Here is a 23255-nt window from a genome sequence, read left to right on the forward strand (position 1 = left end):
TGCTCCAAAAGCCAGATCTTTCCACTAAGGAGTTATAGATTGGGATTTATCTGCACCACCCCACCCCCACCCCTTTCCCATTTAATCAGCACATTTCATCTTGAACCTCAGATGCTCTTTGTAACCATCTGGTCTTTTAGAAATAACTTCTTAGATATTAGATATCTCTCAGACATCTCAGGACAGCTTTAAACTGTTAACAGGACTGGTAAGATCTTAGGACTCTGCTTTTCAGAAAGGAGGAAATTTTAAAGAGATTCCTGATGTATTAAAATCACAATAAAAACATTATTGAATTTGCAAATGAACGAAGCAATTCAAATTATTCTTTTAACAATTGAATGTACAGCAATTAAACCTATAACCCAAAAGAATCCAGATTTTTAAAAGAATTTACCATTTTAATAATAGGTGATATTATGGGCCCTCTATCTCTAGTCATTCCACTGCCAAATATTTTGAAAGTGGCAGTCTGACATTAGATTATAATCTATCCCAATTACGCTTTTAAGCACACTTAAATTTAGTTCAAATCTGGGTGTTTCTAATGGCAACATTTAAAATCTCAGAGTGTAGTTCCCATTGCTTTCAGTTTACCCCTAGCTCTCTATAACTTTCTCCTATGTATTTCTAAATGAGGCTACAATTTTTTTTACTATAGTTACCAATAAAATAAACACATTAAGTTTCACATAACCTTCCCATTTAAACAAAGTCAAAAGTACCTTCAAATTTTTCTGTCAACACGCTCAAGCTATCTTTTCCTTCCCTTAAACTTCCTTTTATTTTGTTCCAATTCTGTTATTCCCTACAAAAGATGGAAGCACTAAAACTTGCATAAGATGCTTTCAGCAATTATTTTACAAAAACTTGGTCCATTAAAATAACAGTTAAGTTTTGGTATATTATTCACAGAAGTATCACAAAGAATTTTTCTAAATAAATATCATATACATTTCAAGTTGCTTTCTTAAATAAGCTTCTCTTGTGTGGTCAAGAAGCAAAATAGTTCTCAAAAATTCAAATACATCGTCTATTACAAAAATGAGTAAGACTCACATAATTTGCCCCAAAACTTATAATTTCAAAACACACAGCAATTCAAAAATTATTCTACTTCTCTTTAATTTTTGAAATTCTCAAGTATCCAATTAGATTTTCTAAAAACTTATTCACTTAATTTACACAAACCTTTCTATTGTTAGAAACATACTTACATTGTCTAGGAATAAACAATTCTCTTTGGAAGGCCAAGAAGATTTTAATTATATCTTACATTTATTCCTCCTGAATAAATGATTACTGAACAAAGTACAAGGGACTCAGACAAATGCCAGTCCTTTTATTGGCTCCTAATTCGAATCTCCAGCCAGGCTTTTACTGGCCAGATGCAACCCCCTGACTGCCTAAATCACACCCTCCTCAAATGGCTCATTTAAGCATGCATACAAGCCTTTAACCTTTCACCTGACCAGAAACCTGGTCTCTACTAGATCACAGCTCTTCTAACCACTCACCTGACTTACATTCTGCTAAAGCTGGGGTGGGGGGAGAGGGATACTTTCAACTCTGTGGAAACAAAACTGCTTCCACCATTTCTCACAATTTCCTCCTCTTCTTTTATTCAAATTTTTGTTTCCACATCTTTAATACTCCCATACTGTTTTTCTCATCCGAATTCTTCCCCTTAACCATCACCCCTTTAAGTAAATATGGGAAGGGTTGATTGACACATTGACAAATCAAAGGGGGCAGTCCCCTTTATAAATACGGATGCAGAGACCCAAAAGAAAACAATAATGTAATTGTCCCTTTAAGATTCAAAACTCTCTTGATACAGTTGTCTGGCAGGGAACATCACCAATGAAGTCCTCTGGTCCTTGGTATTTGTTCCAGCCATCTCCAGCACAGCATCTCAGAATCTTCTTGTTCTTGTCTTCTGGTATGAACCAGCTTTTGTCCATGCTCCTACAAAAGTGACCTTAGCACAATTTTTAAGTTGCCATTTCTAATCCTTATACTCTGCTCACTTTTACAAATTCAAAATTGGAACCTTGGCCAATTGTCATGTTTAAGAAATTCACTTCAGAACCCAGTTTCTTATACTTTACATTAATCCATTATTAATTTCCTCACCAGGAGGATGAAATTTCACTGAGGAATTAATAACAGTACATACATAAATACAATAATCAATTTTTAACACAGTACATATAAAATCTTAAACTTTTAGTTATGCCATGTTTCTTTGATGGCATTCACAAAATAAACCACAAGCCAGTCTTCTTTTAACATTAATAATTGTAACAAAACTTTATACAAGCACGATATTAACCAAGTAACAAAATAACATTCTCACAAGCCCTTGACCTAATTGTCTCCATACTATTACAAAGAATTAAAGGACCCTAACGTATACAGGACTGTATACAGGAACACTAGTCCCAGTCCTATAATAACCTAAGATGTTCCATAATCAATTATTTTAATAGATTTGTTACTGTACTTACGAAACCTTCTGATTACGGAAATTTGCCACTAAGAGATTAAGGACTAAACTTATAGTAACTTCCTGTCAACTCCAGGCAGAAGTTGTGTCAAACTGCAAGCTACATTGAGCCAGGCTTAAAGTATGCCAGGTTTTAGTTAAGGAATCAAACCAAGAGAGTCCCACCTCAGCATATGCACAACAGTTGCCCTCTCGACCTTCCCATAAACCGGCAGTTCATACTTGCCCCTCACAGGGCTGCTGGCATCAGAGATCAGTGGCTCAGACAGCCTTCCTTGATATTCACACCTGTTGTTAGACTCAGAAGCAGTCTTAATAGTCCCATCAAGTCTTGGAATAGCAACTTCCAATAATCAGTTTAAGATATGACTATAATCTCACATTGCTTAAGGCACATCCTTAAAGTGAGCCTTAAGTTGCTTGCATGTACTTCCACCCTTGTTCATAAAATCTTCCCATTAAGATCATAAGTTATTGCTCTGACACATTTCCCTCAGTTTCCCAGGCTTTTCTATTCTCCTCTAACTATGCCAGATCTGAAAGAATGAGATATACTTCAAGAATTGAACCAGATAAATATGATAGGTTCAAACACTAACTTTATCTTACATTTTAAACCATGGAATGAATTCAAATCCAAACAGCCACATTTAATTTTTCCCATCAATGCAAAAGTATTCTACAACTTACCTAAGAAACTTACACTGAAATTCTTTTCCCCAAACTAAAATGTCTCATACCCAATTACTCTTACATCTCTTTGAAACATTTAAGGACCTTATTCCACGTAGATATACAGTAACTTTAAATCCCAGCCTTAGTCTATGGGATAATAATTCAACATTATATTTGTATGTTTATTTCACAAATTTCTTTTTTCCTTTATCTAATTACTCCCATTGATATTTAGAAAGAATGCTATCTTTCAAACGACTATACAAGAGTACCAATTTACCCAGTTATTTGACTAAAAACAGCAAGATTTCACATATTTTCATTAATCAAATTTTCCATTTTCCCCCATAAAATCTTCTAGGTCTTTGGGTACAACAACTTCACTTCGCAATAGTAACAGATTCTGACAAACACCTTTCCTTTTATCACCAACTACTTATTTTGATTAGAGAGACCTGCCATAAAAAAGCAGCATCATATCATTTATCCCAGAGGGCAGGTTCTTTTACATCAGATGGCAAGTTTCACTAATCAAAACTTTATCAGGACCCACATCTCAAATTCTAATCTTATCCTGAAAACCAATCACTAGAGATCAGTTCTCCTGACTTTAAAAAGCCAGGTTTGGAGGTCTGCTGGTTTCTGACCCCTGCTGTTCTCTCTTTTTCAGTAAAACTTAAATCCCAGTAACTGCTGCCCCTCCCCCCTCCTTCCTTTTTACCAGGTGGGGATAGGTAGAGCTCTCCCTTCTTATCTAGACAAAAGGAGGGGAAGTGGAGTGGGGGAAAGAAATCAGGAGACCCGTAAGGGTCATGTTTCAAAGCAGTCCCAACTTTTTAACCTGAAGGCATCTCAAAGTCTCCTATAGAATTTCCTGTCTCTGTCTCCCAGTGTGAATCCTAAAATTTCCCTGTATGCCTTATCTTCAGCCCCTGGTCCCACCCAGACTCAAGACTTCATACAGGGTCTATAAGAATTTATGACTAGATGATTCCAAAAATCCTTGTTTTAGTTAACAGCCTCAATTCTTGATTAAGTACAATTCTTAATCTAACATCTAGATTATAAGAGGAAATGCTTTTCATAAATTCCCAAAATATTATAACAACTAAATTCAAAACAATTTCAACTGAAATTTCCTTTTTAAATAAAGACCAAAACTTGGAAGTATTTCAGCAATAATTCAATAACAGCTTTTTAACCCATTTATCATTTTTCTCTGACAGTAAAATTCTTAACATTTAAACCGTACAAGTGTAATAGTGCCTTAAAAATTTTTATGTATTTAAAACTTGAAACTTCCCTTCTTCAATTTAGGTGAATGCATATCTAAGTCTCCTTACACAGGAAGCCATTCATCTCATAACCACTGTATACATTTTCATAAATAGCTGAGATTTCAAAAGGAACATCTGCTGTAATATTACTTGTTTATAACCAAATATAACAGTTTCAAACTAATACTTTTTATTACACCCTTTTTAAAAGATCAATTCATATATAACAAAATTCAGACCTCACAAAGGTCTCTCAAATTTTACAACCTAAGAGAACTCTAAAAATACAATTTAGAAATAAGATGACCTCAGTTACATTTCCAGATGATCACATATAGAAATTATTGATCCCATTACTTTTGGTATGTATATATTCCCTTAAATACATTTTATTTATTTATTTAGCACTGAACAGCTCTTCTTCTGAGGTAACCACTGCCTCTGGCCCAGGTATTAGGAATATATGCCTGGCCATGAGTGATTTAGAAGAAAAAAGATTTTTATTTCATATAATTACTTGCATTTATCCATCCAGATTTGAAGTTGGTGCTCTGACCTTCATTGGTCAGTTTTTACCAAACCCCACCTTAGGCATTCCAATTCTTTACTCCTTATATTATCTTAGCCAAAATAAAAGACTTAAGGAATTTGAAGGAGGTGCCCTTTCTTTCCAAGCAAAAAAGACCAAGCTAAAATATTTTTAGTTTCCCATCCATTTGTCTGCCTCAGATAACTTGAGAAAGGATCTCCCTCAATTGCTAAAGAGAATTGACTAGGAGCCAATAACAAAGATCTCATCCCTAGGTGAATTACCTTTGACCTGGCAGCCCTTTGAGATACCAGAGGCCTTTCTTAGAACAAAGGACCTAATCTTTTAGGTATGCTGATTTAGCTTCCTCAACCACTCAGGAAGGCATTTTTTTTATTTCCTACCCCCAACCACCAGTATATGGCTTAAAATCATAATTCTATACAATATCTGTGGAAATAAAATTCAATTATACCTTATACAGGCAAAGTTTAATAATTATACAAATCAATATCTTTACTATAGTCAATACCCAGATTCAATAAAACCCCTCATTATCAACTAATCAGCCTTATTTTCCAATAAGTCTACAAGTTTTAATTTAAAGCTAATGATTGATACACCCAGATCTTCTAATGTGGGGTGGGAGAGGGGGTGGCCAAGAGCACATGGACCCAGAGCCACATGGACTTAGATGGTATTCCACCCCTCCCCCCCAATCCTTTATTTTTCTACTTTATCCTCCGTATTCTGGGTCCAACTTCTATCTCTCTTTCTTTCCTAATCTCAACCCAAACTACCACAAACACTTCAAATAAACAAGAAAAAAATCATACTCACCAAGCCTCTTCTCCAGCTTCTTTTACCTTAAAAGTTAAAGCTAAATGTCTAACAATGTAATCACATTCTAAACAGACCACTGAACCCCTAAAGCAATCATCCCACCATCATACAGAAAACTTCCTTCACTTTTGCAGTTTTAAAACAGTTTGCCTGATGTCAGATACACTGAGTCAATGCAAATGCACAGTTTTTCAACCTTTAGGATCTAATTAAACCTTAATTAAGAAACCCTCAGCTTTCCTTTCCCTATCAGCCCTCACTTCCCCTGAGCTGCTTGGACCCTGATTCCTCATCAGTTCTAAAAGCTGCTGGCTTTTCACAATTCAATTTCTAGTTTGGTATTCCAACTTGGCCAGTGTCGGAATCAAAAAGAATCTTACTCTCCCACTAAAAGCCTAAAAATGGGAGTTGTTTCCCAATGTTCTCTTTTTCCCTAATTACAGACCTCAGAAATGTCTCACTCCAAACCGTGAAACTGTTCTCAAACATACATGCATCAGACAAGACATTTATAAGACAGCACACATAAAAAAGCAATTTAGGAACCAATGTAGAATTTGAATTCAGACCAGTCAAAAGAAAACTTAGAGTTGTAATTTACTCTGACCTTTTATTTTAGCCAATTTCAAGAGGATATCCTTCCCAAGAGACCCCTTCAACATCTCTTCCTCTGCCCCAGCACCTATAACATGCTGGAATATTTCCCAGGGGAATAAACCCCTGTCCAGGAGAATTCACTCCTTCTGGTGCCTTACTTTTATTCCCCATTCTACCCTCCTAAAGGGCTTTCAATACTTGTGTCAGGAGAACACACTCCTTATTTCCAGGAGAATTCACTCCTTCTGTCCCAAAGGAATTCACCCCTTTTTCCCAGGGGAATTCGCCCCTTTTCTTCTTGGCCATTTTAATTAATCTGGTACTGAGATTCTTAACAGTCAGCAAGCAAAAATGTGGAAGCATGAGAACCATTTAAAATTAATATGATGCATCTTTCTCAGCCTCCAGCACTTTTTGCTGGAGATGTTTTCAAATCCCGGATGAGCCCCCAATTGTTAGAAACTTACTTACATTGTCTAGGAAAAAATAATACTCATTGGAAGGCCAAGAAGGTTTTAATTATATCTTACATTTAGTCCTTCTGAATAAATGGGTACACCCCCCGAACAGAGGACAGGAGAAAGTACAAGGAACTCAGACAAATGCCAGTCCTTTTATTGGCTCCTAATTAGAATCTCCAGCCAGGCTCTTCATTGGTCAGATTCAACCCCCTGATTGCCTACATTATGCCCTCCTCAAATGGCTCTTTTAAGCATGTGTCCAAGCCTCTAATCTTTCACCCCACCAGAAGCCTGATCTCTAGATCACAGCTCTGACTAGAACTAGTTCTAATCAGTCACCTGACTTACATTCTGCTAAAGCTGGGGTTGGGGGAGAAGGATGCTTTCAACTCTGTGGAAACAAGACTTCTTCCATCATTTCTCGCACTATGAAGCAGGAAAGAGTTAACATTTACTCATGGTGGAGAGCTCAGATTTCAGTCAAACTCAGTTTCTAATTTAGTCTACAATGTAAAAATATTATATAACCTTATTTCTTATCTGTCTCAGCCTCCACACTCCCCAAAGCTTCTTCAGATTTCAGGAATATAAAGAGAAAGAGAGACTCAGTCTGAAGACTTAAAGAACTAAAAATAAATAAATCACAAAACACAGAGAGAAAGATTTGCTGGCAAAGTGGTTCCTTTCTAAACTCCATGACATAATTGCAGACTGTGAGACAGTGGCCCCAGTATTCCCTTACTAGCAAAGCTTTTCAGTTACTAGCCTTTTTTTCACAAGCATGTTGCTCTTTTCAATTTGGTCTTTATTCGTTGTCTCCAGAGCCCATGCACAATTGCACTCGAACTCACGCCACACACTTAAATAGCATCCTCTACAAAACATATACCTGGTACCCATCCCTTTAGGGACCTATTGGAACAGACCCCAAATTGCCCAAATTTAATGTTCCTTCAATCAAAGATCCAGAAACTCTACTGAAAGAGACGGGGGTTCAGAAATTCAAGAGATCAAGTACCCTAGATGAACCACCAAATCAAATCCAGACTGGATACAAAGGGTCCTGTACTAGTACCGGGCACTCATGTTTGAAAATAATGGCTGGCCAGGCAGGAGTCTTTGAATTCTATTCCTGACACCAGATATGTCAACCTGAAATAGAGAGGATTACCGGAGTAGCAACAACAGGGGTCCTTAATTGAGGCAAGAGAATTGCAATTCAGGATACCACACAGCACCAGAGGGTAGGAGTGTCTACAAGGGCTAGAAGCGACAGGGTTTAAATACACTTCAACTGGGAGGCATCCTTGGGAGGGGCAGCAACAGGGAAGGTTAAGTTGCATTACAAAATAGCAAAAGCTGGGGAGGCTGGAGAGTGGTAACGTCTGGTCAGAACAGCTGGCTCCAGATTCAACCAGCTGTTTTTTTTTTTGTTTGTTTTTTAACTGGTTTGGACTGTCCTTAGGCAGTTTGCAGTTCTGAGGTCGGGGCAAGGTCAACTCATAGCTTGCTGCACCCAATAATATCTTTTAGAATCTAAGTAGTTTCAGAAGTTTCCCATTTAAACACAGCGGCCTCTTTAACTCCCAGCCCAACACACCCTTTTCTTCCTCACTGGAATAATTTTTTTCTTTGTTTCTTCAGGATGTTTTTCATGGTGTGGTATGCTGTCACTTCTTCCCTAAGCCCTTCCTCTTTTTTTCCAGCTATTAGTAATCTCCCCTTTGTCTGAACTCAGGGTACTTTGTTCATCTGTCTCATACATAGGTCATCTTTTATTTGCATTACATTCATTTGTAATGCAAATTTGTAAATGTCTAATCATCCCTAGAAGATTAATTCACATTCCATGAAAACAGCAAATATGTCTTGATCATTTTTTAAAATCTCCCCCAGTGCATAGCAAAGTGCCTGGCACATAAGAACTCGATAAATGTTTATTGAATGAATAATGTACTGGTCTCTGCCATTTGTATCAAACCTTACAAAGTGCTTTCAAATTTAGCCAGAAAACTAGCATTTATTAAGCCCTTACTGCGTGCCAGACACTGTGTTAAGCAATAGGGATATAGAGAAAGGAAAAAAAAAAGTCATCCCTGCTCTCAAAGTCCTCCCAGCCTAATTACATTTGGCATAGTTCTGTTTTTCTAAGATATTCTAGGCTTACAAAGAACTTTCCTTGCAACTGTGAGGTAGACCTTGTAGGTATTATCCTCATTTTATAAATGAAGAATGATGATTCAGATGGTTCAAGTAAATTGCTTACACCTACACACCTAGTAGTGGCCTCAAATTCATGTATATGAGGGTCAACTGAAGGAGTAGGGGATGTTTAGCTTGAAGAACAGAAGTCTTAGGAAAGCGATGACAACTCTTCCAGAATTAGAAGGGTTCTCTTGTGGTTACATTTGACCCCACAAGGCAGAATTAGTAGCAGTGGGAGGAACTTACAAAGAGACCCATTTGGGGTCAACGTAAGGGGAAAAATTTTCTAAACATCTGAGCTCTCTCCACATAGAAAAGGCTACTTCCAGAAGCAGTGGGGTCCCCTTGTCAGGGATTTTCAAGTAAAACTGGACAGCCATTTTCCAGGTTGCCTACAGAGGTGATCCTGGTTCAGAGAAGGTCTGGACTAGCCAACTGTGCCATTCAATAATTCTCCAAAGTGTGAGCAATGGAAACGGAACCCAAGGCTTCTGTCTCCAAGTTCCCAACGTTAAAATGTGCATCTTCTCTTCTGAGTCTCTCGTAACCCTGTTGTCTCATATGTGCCAAACTCTGACTTGCTTTTATTGTTGTTGTTTTTCAGCAAATTACACAAAATGCCACCCTTTATGTAAACAGTAATTAGCTGAGGCTCAAAGACTTCCTGAATGAAGTGTCATCTTAGAGGCAAAGGAATGGGAGTGGCTGGTATTGCTGATCACAGTTGAGTTTTTCTTCCAACTTGAGTTTCCTAAATAAAACAGCTTATTCAAATAAGACAATGTATGTAAAGTGCATTGTAAATTGTCAAGCACCATATAAATGTTAGTAGTTGCTATTATCCTTCTTATTGTTATCCCAGATGAGCTTGAGCCCTAGAGGGCCAGAGAGTACAACACATTTCAACACCTCATATTTTGTGTTTGGATTTTAGATTCTTGCTTCCTTGTTTGATGACTTCCTTGATCTTGATGACCACTGGTTTCTCATCTTTGTGGTAGGAGGGGTTAAGGGGTTGGCACTGGGTGGAGGAGGTACTGGGGGATTCTTGTGAGTCTTTGCACAAAGGAGGTGATTGTTCTGCCACAGATTGTTTATCTGACAACATAGAATTTTATATTTCTATGGTTTCAATAAAAGGCATTAAGACACCCACTTATGCTTCAAGGATGAATAACAGGTCATGGGGTCCAGCATAAAAGAAATTGAGTACTCTCGCTTTCTTTAAAATAATTCCAATCCATACACACCTGGCCCCAACTTTTTTCCACAGACTTGCAGATCAGGAAGATTTCACTTCTTATAGGAACTGGGTCCAATGGTGAGGTGGAGGTAGAGGGAATTTATATAAAGAGGCATTATTCTTCTCAATATTGACACAAATTGGCGTGTGTCAGTCTGGAGGGATGAACCAGAAGGAAACTGCCTCTGGTGTGGTCTCCTGTTCTTGTGTCAAACTCACCACCTCTTTCTGTTAGTCTCAAACCAATACCAGTGAAATCAAGAGGCAGAAAGCAAAGGAACCCTTGGACAACCTGGAGTATGTTCTATTGTGTAAGAGGATACAGGAATCCCTGGTGTTGTGCCAGGGCTTGTCCACCCTGGAAGATATGGAAACCCTCACAGATGTGCACTGGCAAATGATAGCTACGCAGGACCTGAAAAGAGGAGGATCTCTCCATTTGGAACTACAGCCTTCAGTGTTCAGGGAAGGTAAAAACCTTAGTCTCTGTGGTTGGGAGCCACAGTCAGGTGAGAAAGAGGGAGTCATGCCACCATATTGGAATCATCTGAAACCTCTTATGAACCAAAACATTAATGTGGTTTCTGAATCAGCTCAAAATCCTCATATTCTTTTTTTCTGTGGCCCTTTGCCCTGTATTGATAATTATTTTTGTAGGGTCCTGAGGAGCAAAGCCTTGATTTCCAGCAGGTCTCTGGACTCTGACCCTTACTTCTAACTTTGATGAGGGGCCCTTGTGGTCCCACATGTATCATTGTGCAGACATACCATTCCAACATGATATCATGTTTAAATAAAACATGTACATATGCAGATATGCATATGTAATGCATTTTAGTGGAAAATTTTCACCAGGCCAACATCAATCAGCTTTTGAGCTTGTTATTGGTAAACAATCTGGCCCCTGAATCCTCTCCTCCTTTGACAGACACAAGGAAAATGAGCTTTGAAGAGCTGTGCAAGAAGAACCCAAAGCTGGCCATAGAGAGAATAAGTGAAGATTTTAGGAAGTACCATGAAAAGATACCCGTAATTGTAGGTGAGTGCCTAAATGCCAGGAAACAAGGCTTAAATCCTGAGGGAGGAGAAAGGGAATACCAAACTCAAAAGACATCAGCTTATAGTGGAGCTATGTTTTGTTTCAGAGGGACATTGGTTGGAGGCAGTGCCTTTAGGGGAAGATACCTTATCTTCCCTACTCTGTACCTATCTAGAGTAGTCATCATGGGTATGAGGTCTTCTATGCATTTAAATATACTTAAGTAATTAAGAATTGTGATTATAACAAGTTGGCCACCAAATCTATAGACTATGAAGCTCTTTATCCATCTTAATCTTAAAGCTAGGGATGTCAGTCTTTCTCTTCCCTGTGCAAATTGGGATAAAGAAAAAGATAGATAGAAGTGGTCCAAGTTAAAAACTGCTTCCTGTATTGCTTGTTTCCACTTTGTGACTACAGGTAGCCCTCTTTTCCATTGGCAATTTCTTGTCCTTTGGTGATGGTACCATGGTGTCACGGCTCTCCCCTGTCCTCTCTCACTCCTGTCCTCTTCAGTCTTCCTCATTCTCCTTTTGACAAACCCTAATTTAGTCAATTTCACCAAACTGTTCTTATATAAATACAGGACTTCTCAAGTTTGTTTTTTTTGTTTTTACTTCTCAAGTTTTAAAATCTTCTAACACTTGTAATTTCCCACTAGAAAAGACAGTGGAAGCAACTAAGAAGTCGTTCTCTCGTTTACAATTTCCAAGTGCCTTAGCCTTCCTCAAGAAGGGAAGCAGTGTTTTAAGGAAACCCTCACTGAGACCCAGGTAAGTAATAGAGTTTTCTACATACACTCTACTTCTGCAGGCCTGACTTCTCTCCTGAATTCCACTTCTGTATAATCCTTCTATGATCCGATACCGACAAACTAAGGTCTGAAACCAGTATTTCCACTGACAGGTCTGATGCTTCCATTTATTTTTCTAAGCTAGTCACCTTTGTATGTATTAATGGTGTCACCATTCTCCTAGTCAGACTCAAAGCCTCAGAATCCTTCCTCATCCTTCTTCCCCTTTCACCAACCCCTCACATCCTGTAAATCACCTGGATTCTCTCTTTGACAGTATCTATTAGGTCTCTTCCCCTTGTTTCACACAAATCCAGGCCCCAGGTACTCCTCACCTGGAGAACTGTGATAGTCTTCTAACTAATCTCCTTTCCTGAAGTCACTCTTCCCTTGAATCCACCAGGGAATCATAGAATTATGAAAGAGTAGATGTGGAAGGGGACAAAGAAGTGATGTGATCCAGGAGATCACCACAATCCTCTGCTTAAAGATGACCTCATCCTCCAATAACGGGGAATTTGTCTACTTTCTATGGCAATTTATTCCATGTTTGAAGCATCCCATTCTTCAGAAGATCCAGAAGACAAATCACCAGATTGTCCTAACCAGGACAGAGAGTAGAAGAATTCTAATATCACCCATTGCTACCTCTATATCCTCAGATCCTGTCATAGTGCCTGACATGTAGAACGCTGAATAAGGGCTTGCTAAATGAATTGATTCATTCTGGACACTACAGGATTATGATTTGATGTATAGAGCTTTAAGGTTTATGAAATATCTTATTTACACTATGTTACTAGGTCCTCACAACACCCTGAAAGACAAATATTCCAGAGGTTATTTTCATTTTAAAGACGAAGAAACTAAGTCTTGAGTTAAATGACTTGCCGATAGTGATGCTACTAGTAAGTGGTACAATCAGAATTTGCACCCAAGGATCAAATGAGATAATAATTGCAAAGCACTTAACACAGAGCCTAGCACTTATTAGGTGCTACATAAATGTTTGCTATTATTTTTACCAGTTGAAGAAGAAGGAGAACTAGAAAAAGGAGTAGTAGTAGTAGTAGTAGTAGTAGTAGTAGTAATCATCATAGTAGTAGTCATAGTCATATCATTCAGAACCAGAGGGTTCAAATAATCTCTTTAATAAAAACATATTCAAGTACTTCCAGGTAAAAGCAGCCCTTAAGAACAGCCAGGTGGCACAGTGGATGGAGCACTAGTCCTGGAGTCAAGAAGACTCACTTTTCTGAGTTCAAATCTGGCCTCAGACACTTAGCATCTGTGTGATCCTGGGCAAGTCGCATAACCCTGTTTGCCTCAGTTTCTTCATCTGTAAAATGAGTGGAGAAGGAAATTGCAAACCACTCCAGTATCTTTGCCAAGAAAACCCCAAATGGGGTCATGAAGAGTCAGACATGACTGAAACGACTAAACAACAAGAAAAAGACAGTTAAAAAGCATAAGATAAAAACAGATGAAAAGCCACAGGCAAGAAGGTTAAAAGAAATGAGCAAACAAGTTCTCTAGGGTCCCAAGAACTTCCAGTCAGAGCCCTAGAGTTTATTTTACATCCTCCTTGCCCAAAGGTCCCACCTCCCAATCCCAGATTGATCCACTTGGAAGCAAAGTTAACTCAAACTGTTCCAGATGTGCGCCATAACATCTTTGCTCATAATAGTTTCACTTGGTTTTGTAGGATTCTAGCGGGTTAACTCAAGCCTTCTTAGTTCCACCAGTATCCTGGCTCCCAGTACCACATCTTTTTTATTCCAATGTTCTTTCCACCTTACTATGATCAAATGAGCTCTTTTGACTGCCATTTCACATTATTTGCAATACACAAAAAATTCCAGGGCCTTTTCACGCAAACTGCCATCTAAATTATTTTCTAACCTTCCTCCCTTATGCCATTGATTTTTTTAAACTCAATTGCAGATTTTGCATTTATCTACTGTAAATGTAATGCCCAATTCCCTCCAGGGGTGGGGAACCCACAGCCTCAAGGTTACATGTGGCCCTCTAGGTCCTCAAGTATGGCCCTTTGAATCCAAACTTCACAGAACAAATGCCGTTAATAAAAGATTTATTTGTAAAATTTGGACTCCATCAAAGGGCTGCACCCAAGGACCTAGAAGGTCACATGTGGCTTCAAGGCCACAGGTTCCTCACCCTTGTACCCTATCCTAACCCATCACGTACACAACTTGTTTCATTCCATTTTCTATGAACATTATTGTGTCTACAACACAAGGTGTCCAAAGTCTATGCCAACAGAGAACAAGTTTCATAAGGTATTATTAAATTGGAAAGACTTCTAGTATGGACTCAGCGACAACCCGCATGGCTCCTCCTGACTGTCTAATCACTCTTTCTTTGTCTCCTTTGCTAGACGGCCATCCATCTCCTACTCCCTAATCTCTCATGGCTCTGTCCTAAACCCCTTCTTTTTCTGTACCATCTCTTTTTAGTGATATCCTCCCCCATGGATTCAACTATAATAGCTACATAAATGATTCCCACATCTACATTTTAGCCAATCTCTTTTCTCAAATTTCAATGTTATATCAGCTACCTGCTGGATGTCTCCAAGGCATTTCCTGCTCAACATGTACAAAATATAACTTTATTTCCCATTAAATGAGCTCCTTCTACCAACTTCCTGAATTGTTGAAGGCACCATCATTCTTCCATTCACTTCAGTTTGAATCTTCAGAGTAATCCTTGGCTCTTCCTTCTCATTTATTCCCTCTGTCCAGACAGTTTCAAGTTTTGTTAATTCTCCCTTCATAAAATCTTTTGGATTTATAACTTTGCCTTGACTCCCAATGACCACTACCCTAATTCAGGCACTCACCACTTGTCATATGTACTATTATTGCAACAGCCTCCTACTCAGAGTTTCTTCTCTCTAAGCAATCATTTACACAGCTGACAAAATAAAATTATCTTATAGTTATTTATATGCTTATATCTTTGTATCTCCAGTAGAGTGAAAGCCTTTTGAGAGACTATTTTATTTCATTTTTTCTATCATATCCACAGTGCCGGGTATAGTGTCTTACATATGGCATGCATTCAATATATGCTTGTTGAAGTGAATGGAATTGTCCTCTAAGGACCAGCTTTGCTGTGTTCAAAGAAGCTTGTAAGTAGAAGGTTGATTATTACGGATTTTCTTACTCACAGTTCATGAATGCCATCCATTAAAGTACAAAGGAGTTGTGTCCACACAGAAAAAATATGGATTTTCTTAAGTAAGAAGAAAAAATGTCATCATCTTAGAACTCTCCCATCATTTCAGCTTGCGGATATATGTATGGATCTTGATTCTATATCCCATGTTAACAATCCTTCTTTGTGTCACCTGAAAAGAGAGCCACGCAATTTGTGTTTTCATCTAAGTCATTGATAACAATGTTGAATCTAACAGGGCCAAGGAGACAGCCTTGAAGAATACTGTTATACAGAAGCCATATGAAAAATGCTCCAAATCCAAATGAGAAAGCAAATTAACAGAACTCCAAGGTTTTGTCTCACATCTATCTGACTGGCAAAGACAAATGCTTAAAAAAAAGTTGGAGGAGCTGTGGAAAGACAGGCATACTAATGCACTATTTTGGTGATGTTGTGAATTGTTCTAAACATTTTTGGGAAACAATTTGCAATTAAACTTAGAAACGTCACTAAACTAAACATACCCTTTGACCTCAAATGCCACTCCTAGGCATAATCTCTTTATAGGAAAGAGGTCAAACACAGATGGAAAAGCTTCTCATGTACAAAAATATCTATCATAGTACTTACTGTAGTAACAAAGAACCAGAAGGAAAATGGAGTCCAATGATTGGGGAACAGCTGAACAAATTGTAGTATACAGATATAATTGTTTTATAAGAAATGATAGATATGAAGAATTCAGAGAAACTTGGGAAGACTTGTATGAATCGATGCAGAGTAAGGTATGCAAACTTAGTAAAAACAATTTGGACAGCAACCACAATGATATAAAGGAAAAACAACAATGAATGACTTCAGAACTCTGATTAATGAAATGATTGATCATAACTTCAATAAAGCGACAGTGAAGCATGCTTCCCATCTCTTACTAGGGAGGTATGAGACTAGGTATGTTATAAGTCATACATTAGCAGACACGCTTATTTGTTTTCATTTATTGTAATTCTTTGTTACAATTTTTGAGGAAATTTTTTTGGAAGTGACAGTGATATAAAAAAGGGCATCGATAAACCTCTTGGGAAAAGAAGAAAAACACTGTTAGACATCTCCTCCAGTTAACACTGATTGACTGATCAAACACTTAGCATTTTGTCATTCCACCAGTCTGAATTCTCTTTACCTTTGCTATCAACTAGCCCACAATTCTCCCTCCCTGTTATCCATGAAGATGCAGTGAGAGACTTTGTCATGTGTCGTACTGTGTTGATGGTATTTTGCTGATCTAGTCATCTAGCAACGTCATTTTTTTAAAAAAGGAAATTAGTCAGTTGTACGCTTGTAAATATTTAACAACTAGCTCTCTATGTCTAATACATTTTTCAGTTTAATCTGATTTATTAACATTTTCTCCATCACTTAAGTCTAAACTATCAACAAAACAATAAGTCAAGCTCTGATTGGTAGTATTTGCTGATTTCTGAAGTGTAAATGCTCACACTAAACATTTTATAATTGGCTCGCAGTAGAGTATATGAGCTGGCTCAAGTACAAACCTGACATTCGTTTAATCTGGCATGCCTTTGGAGGTAGAGCCAAGATGGCTGAGAAAAGGCCGGGACTTGCTTGAGCTCTCTCCTATACTCCTCCAAATACTTTTAAATAATGCTTCAAAACAAATTCTAGAGTGACAGAACCCACAAAAGGAGGGAATGAAGCAATTTTCTAGCACAAGACAACTTAGAAGGTCAGCAAGAAAGGTCTGTCACATCAGGGACAGAGTGGAATACAATCTCGCACAGGCCATGCCAGTACAGACCAAATCCTAGCAAACCAGAAACAGACCTTGGAGGTGACTGAATCAGCAGCAGCAGTGACTGTTTTCAGACCTCTAAACCCACAGACAGTAAGGGGGTCAGATAGGTCAGAAGGAGTTTACAGGGGTCCCTTTTCTGGCATCAGGGTCAGGACTCTTTTGCATTGCCCGTTCTTGGATCTGGGGCATAGACCAGGGTATCAGTCGCAGGGCAAGGAGGAGCACTAGCACACCAGAGCTTGTGGCTGCATGACAATAGGGATCCTGGTCACAGTTTCAGGGTTGAAAAGAGTGCCAATGGTTGCTCACAGACCAGTGCACAATACAGGACAATAATAAACACAACTTTCCCTAGATCATACTACTTTGAAAGAACCAAAAACTTATAGGTTCCCTGAATTACCTCTGAAAACAGCTGCACAAAAAACCTGAAGCTTGGGCCACTGCCGTCTTCATTCTGGAAGCAGAGCCTCACATTAGCAAAGAGTTAAACATCAAGAAATAGGCTGGAAAATGAGCAAAGAGCAGAAAAAGATCCTGACTGTAGAAAGTTACTGTGGTGACAGAGAAGATCAAAACACAAACTCAGAAAAAGACAACAAAATCAAAACCTCTACATCCAAAGCCTCAAAGAAAAATATGAATTGGGCCTAGGCTATGGAAAAGCTCAAAAAGGATTTTGGAAATCAAGTAAAAGACATAGAAGAAATGAGACTGATGAAAGAAAATCATGAAAAAAGAGTTAACAGCTTGGCAAAGGAAACCTAAAAAAAAAATTGAAGAAAATAACACTTAAAAAAGAATAGGCACAAAAATCCAATGAAGATAAGAATGCCTTAAGAAGCAGAATTGGCCAAATGGAAAAAGAGATACAAAAATCCACTGAAGAAAAGAACTCCTTAAAAAGTAGAATTAGCCAAATGGAAGAGATGGTACAAAAGCTCACTGAAGAAAATAATTCCTTAAAAACTAGAATTGGGCAAGTGGAAGCCAATGACTTTATGAGACATCAAGAAACAACAAAAATCAAAAGAACGAGAAAAGAAAAGAAAATACGAAATATCTCATTGGAAAAACAACTGACCTGGAAAATAGATTGAAGGGAGATAATTTAAGAATTATTGACTACCTGAAAGTCATGATCTACAAAAAGAGCCTAGACATCATCTTGCAAGAAATTATCAAAGAAAGCTGCCTTGATGGTCTAGAACCAGAGGGTAAAAAAATAGAATCTGAAAGAATCTGCTGAGCATCTCCTGAAAGAGATCCCAAAATGAAAACTCTCAGGAATATTATAGCCAAATTCTAGAGCTCCTCAGTCAAGGAGAAAATATTGCAAGCAGCCAAAAAGAACAATTCCAATATAATGTAGCCATGATCAGGACCACACAAGATTTAATGGCTTCCACATTAAAGGATCAGAACGCTTAGAATATGATATTCTTGGAATATGAAGTCAAAAGGGCCAAGAATATGACCAAGAATCACCCAGCAAAACTGAGTATAATCTTTCAGGGGAGAAAATGGACATTCTATGAGCATTCCTGATGAAAAGACTAGAGCTTAATAGAAAATCTGAATTTCAAATACAAAACTCAGGAAAAGCATAAAAAGGTAAACAAGAAAGAGAAATCACAAGGGATTCAATAAGGTTACAATGTTTACATTCCTACATGTTTAAATGATACTTGTAATTCTTTAAAACTTTGTCATTGTTAGAGCAGTTAGGAGTATACATAGACAGAAAACACAGGTGTAAGTTGAATATGATGGGATGATTATCTAAAAAAGCAAAATTAAGGGGTGATAAAGAAGAATGCATTGTGAGAAGGGGAAAGGAGAAGTAGAATGGGGTTAATTATCTGACATAAAAGAGGCTCGAAAGAGATTTTAAAGTGTAGAGGAAGATGAGAGAGGGAGGAGTGCATGAACCTCACTTTCATTGGAATTGGCTCAAAGAGGGAATAACATGCACAGTCAGTTGGGTAAAGAAAACTATCTTACCATACAGGAAAATAGGAGGGGACAGGGACAGGGCAGGGTGGGGTGGGGGCTGATAGAAGGGAGGGCAGGTTGGGGGAGGTAAAGGCCAGAAGCAAAATACTTTTGAGAATGAATGGGGTAAAAGGAGAGAGAGGGTGGGAGAAATGGGAAAAACAGGATGGAGGGAAATACATAGCTGGTAATCATTACCGGGAGAAAAAATTTACAAGGTTCTCTGATAAAGACCTCATTTCTCAAACATATAGAGAATTGAGTCAAGTTTATAGAAATAAGAGCCATTCCTCAATTGATAAATGGTCAAAGGGTATGAATAAGAAGCTTTCAGACAAAGTAATTAAAACTACCTATAGTCATATTAAAAATGCTCTAAATCACTATTCATTGGAGATATGCAAATTAAAACAACTCTGAGATCCCATGTCACACCTATGACATTGGCTAATATGACAGAACGGGAAAATGACAAATGTTTGAGGGTACGTGGGAAAATTAAAACACTAATGCATTGTTGATGAAGTTTTATTCAACCATTCTGGAGAGCAATCTAGAACTATGCCCAAAAGGCTATAAAACCATATATACCCTTGGACCAAGCAATACCACTACTAGGTCTGTATCCCAAAGAGATAAAAATAAAAAACAAAAAGAAAAAGGACCTATATGTACAAAAATATTTATAGCAGCTCTTTTAGTGGTAGCAAAGAATTGGAAATTGAGAGAATGTCCATCAACTGGCAAATGGCTGAACAAGTTGTTGTATATGATTATGATGGAATACTATTGTGCTATAGGAAATGATGAGCAGGATGCTCTCAGAAAAAAACTGGAAAGACTTACTTGAACTAATGCAAAGTGAAATGAGCAGAACCAGGAGAACATTGCACAGAGTAACAGCAATACTGTATGAGATCTACTATGATTAATTTAGTTATTCTCAGCAATACAATGATCCAAGACATTTTGAAAAACTTGATGGTGAAAGGTGCTGTCCACCTCCAGAGAAAAAATGCAGATCAAAGATACTTTTTTCTTTATTTTTCTTGGGTTTTCTTTGTCTGTGTTTTCTGTCACATCATAACTTCCTTGGAAATGTGTTTTGCTTGACCACATGTATAACCTATGTCAAATTTCTTACCTCTCAATGCAAGGTAAGGGAGAAGGAAAGAGAATTTGGAGCTCAAAATCTGAAGGGAAAAAACGAATGTTAAAGTTGTTTTTACATGTAATTGGGGAAAATATTGAATTTTTTAAAAATCTGGCATGCCTTCTTGGCAAGAGCATTTTGCTCATAGTTGCTTCTTTCCTTTCAAATTGTTCACAAATTCTCCTTTACTAGTTCATTCCTTTTTGTTGTTATGAGGGATTAATATGAAGTTCACTGGTTTGTGGTTTTCAGAATCTGCTTTCTTCTCCTTTCTCACCGCTGGTCTCACAGGGCCTCTGTCCTCATCCATGTTTCCTCATAGATCAAGACAGCAGTAAAATTATACAAGTCATTTCACAGGAGATGTGGTAGGATGGGAAGAATCTTAGACTTGGTATCAAGAACCGAAGTTCAAGAAGTAGGTTTGGAATCCTGTCTCTGACAATCTCCTAGCTGTGTTGACCATGCAGCAAATCACTTAACTTTTCTGAGCCTCAATTTCTTTCTCTGTAAAAGATGGGGCAATAATACCTATAGTATTTTGATTTAATCCAATCCAATAAATATTCTTTAAGCACCTACTATGCTCCAGGCACTGTGCTAAGCACTGAGGATATGTAAGACCTTCCTCATGAGATTGTTGTGAAGATCAAATGAGATGATGTAGGGAAAGCATTTTGCAAAACTTTAAGCACTACATAAATGCCACTTATTATTTTGGCACCCTGGGATTGAATTCATCTGGCCCAGGTAAACCAACTTAGGGCAGTTAAGTGTTCTTGTATTGTTTCCTCACTTATCTTGGGTTTCAATTTTCTTATTCATTTTTTTCTCTTTCTTTCCAATCTAAAGATCCTTCTCCTTTAAAGAAAATGATAATGCTAGCTCACATTTGTATAACACCTGAAGGTTTACAAACCACTTCCCTCATAACAATGTGGGATGGGCACTCACATTCTTCTCCCCACTCAACAGGGAAAGAAGGTGGCACTCATTAAGGTTGAATGACGTTTTTCTCTTGTCACACAGTCAACGAGCATTTATTAAACTCTTACCGTGTGCCAGGCACCGTGCTAAGCTGTGGGGGTACAAAGAAAGGCAAAAGTATGGTCCCTGCCCTCAAGGAGCTCACATTCTAAAAGGGGAAACACATCCAAATAACTATATGCATACAAGATATATATAGGGTCAATGGTGGTTTATCTTAGAGAGAAGACACATCAGAGCTGAGAGTAAAAGACAGGTCTCATAACACCAAATCCAGTTCTCTTTCAAGGAGTTCACAGGTCCAACTGAAACAGAAGGTGAGCAGGTCTGCTTTTTCAATGTCAGCATTGTTCTATTTGCTCCATCTGGAGTCTGAGCGAGCCCTAAGAGGCAAGGGCAACCATGCTCCCATATTGACTCATCAGTGAAGGGAGGGATGACTACATATGGAGGCAGCAAAGCCTCACCTCATTGGTGACATGACAATCTGAGAACTGCCGCCATAGGAACCCTAGAATGGTCATTTGAATGCCTCTGGCTGTTACCAGTCATTTCATGGTGGTAGTGGTAGGGGAAAGCAGCTCAAGCTCATCTAAGTGAGTGTCAGGGATTTTTCATTTTTCCAGAAAGGATACTCGAGGGATACAGCAAATTAGGACAAGGTCCTAGAAGCTTCTACTCCCTGTTGTCTTGGGCTTCTTGCCCTCTTCTTCTCCATTTGTGGGTTTGTGAAGCACGCTGGTGTTTCTTCCTGAGAGTTTCGAAGCCCAAGGAATTGTTGCTATCTGCACGGAAACTAAGGAATTGGGAATTACTGGTAGGAGCCCTGTTTGTCTTTGGGTAGGGAGTAGGGGTAAGTCAGAGGCTTGGTCTGGTCCAAAACTGCCTGGACTCTGTTGACTCAGATTGTGCCTGTCTCTGTCAGTGGGAAAGAGGAAGGGGCAAGCATTTATTAAAAACCTACTATGTGCGAGGCACATTGTGCTTTACAAACATAAACTCATTTGATTTGCACAACCACCCTGGGAAGTAGATGCTTTCATTATCCCCATTTTACAGTTGAGAACTGAGGCAGCCAGAGGCTAACCCAGGGTCACACAACTAGTGGCCTTCGATCTTTCTCACTCCAAGCCCAGCACTCTCTCTATTGTACCACCTTGATGCTGTGGGAATCTATACCTCTTAAAAAAAAGGAAATAGTCCTTCACAGGCCCTAAGCATTGGGGCTGTTCCTCCTTTGTTCCCTCTTCCCTAATAAGCTTTTTTTTTTCCTCTGTAAGTCCTTTCTGTTTCCTTTAGGACTTTTCAAAAGCCTGAGCCCATTAGGAGTTTTTAGCTTTCAGCTTTCCCAACACCATTCTCTTTCTGTTTTAAAACAATCCCAAGTTATATGTCCTCACTTCTACATTTCATTGTGTAGGTTTTTAAAATCTTTACCCCTACCACCAAATAATCATAAAACAATTCCACTAAGTTCTGGTGATACCTATGGAGTTTTGTTTATAGCTGAGTATTAAAATCTCAAGTTCACTGATTTATCAATCAAACTCTGTGCATTGTTGTATAGATGTTTAAAGCAAGGAGAATAATTTATATTTCTCTTCCTGATGGGAGAAACGGGGGGAGAGAGAGAGAGAGAGAGAGAGAGAGAGAGAGGGAGAGAGAGAGTGAAAAGGCAGAAAGACAGAGAAAAAGACAGTGAAAGACAGAAAGAGTGAAAAGACAGAGAGAGAAAAAGACAAAGACAGAGAGAGAGAGGAAGGAGAGAAAGAGACAGGGACAGAGACAGAGACAGAGACAGAGAGATACCTGTCCTTTCTCATGTACTTAATCAGGTTTAGCAGTTGTATCTGAACAGTTTAATCCTTCTCCATGCCATTTTCAGTTTAAAATGTATTTCGATCTAATCAGATCTCCAGGGAAATGTCTTCATTTGTCTGGGCTTCATTA

General features: G+C 38.3%; 1 protein-coding gene across 1 annotated transcript in view; it reads left to right on the forward strand.

The window, feature by feature from the left end:
- Positions 1-23255, forward strand: part of RGSL1 (regulator of G protein signaling like 1) — a 111934-nt gene that overhangs the window by 36087 nt on the left and 52592 nt on the right. The window contains exons 8-11 of the mRNA XM_036757679.1: positions 10031-10093; positions 10575-10809; positions 11268-11378; positions 12040-12151. Coding sequence (XP_036613574.1) covers positions 10031-10093; positions 10575-10809; positions 11268-11378; positions 12040-12151 — 521 coding nt within the window. The remainder of the gene's footprint in view (positions 1-10030; positions 10094-10574; positions 10810-11267; positions 11379-12039; positions 12152-23255) is intronic.

Source organism: Trichosurus vulpecula, chromosome 4 (genome assembly GCF_011100635.1).
Source record: "Trichosurus vulpecula isolate mTriVul1 chromosome 4, mTriVul1.pri, whole genome shotgun sequence".
In the NCBI taxonomy this organism is placed as follows: Eukaryota; Metazoa; Chordata; class Mammalia; order Diprotodontia; family Phalangeridae; genus Trichosurus; species Trichosurus vulpecula.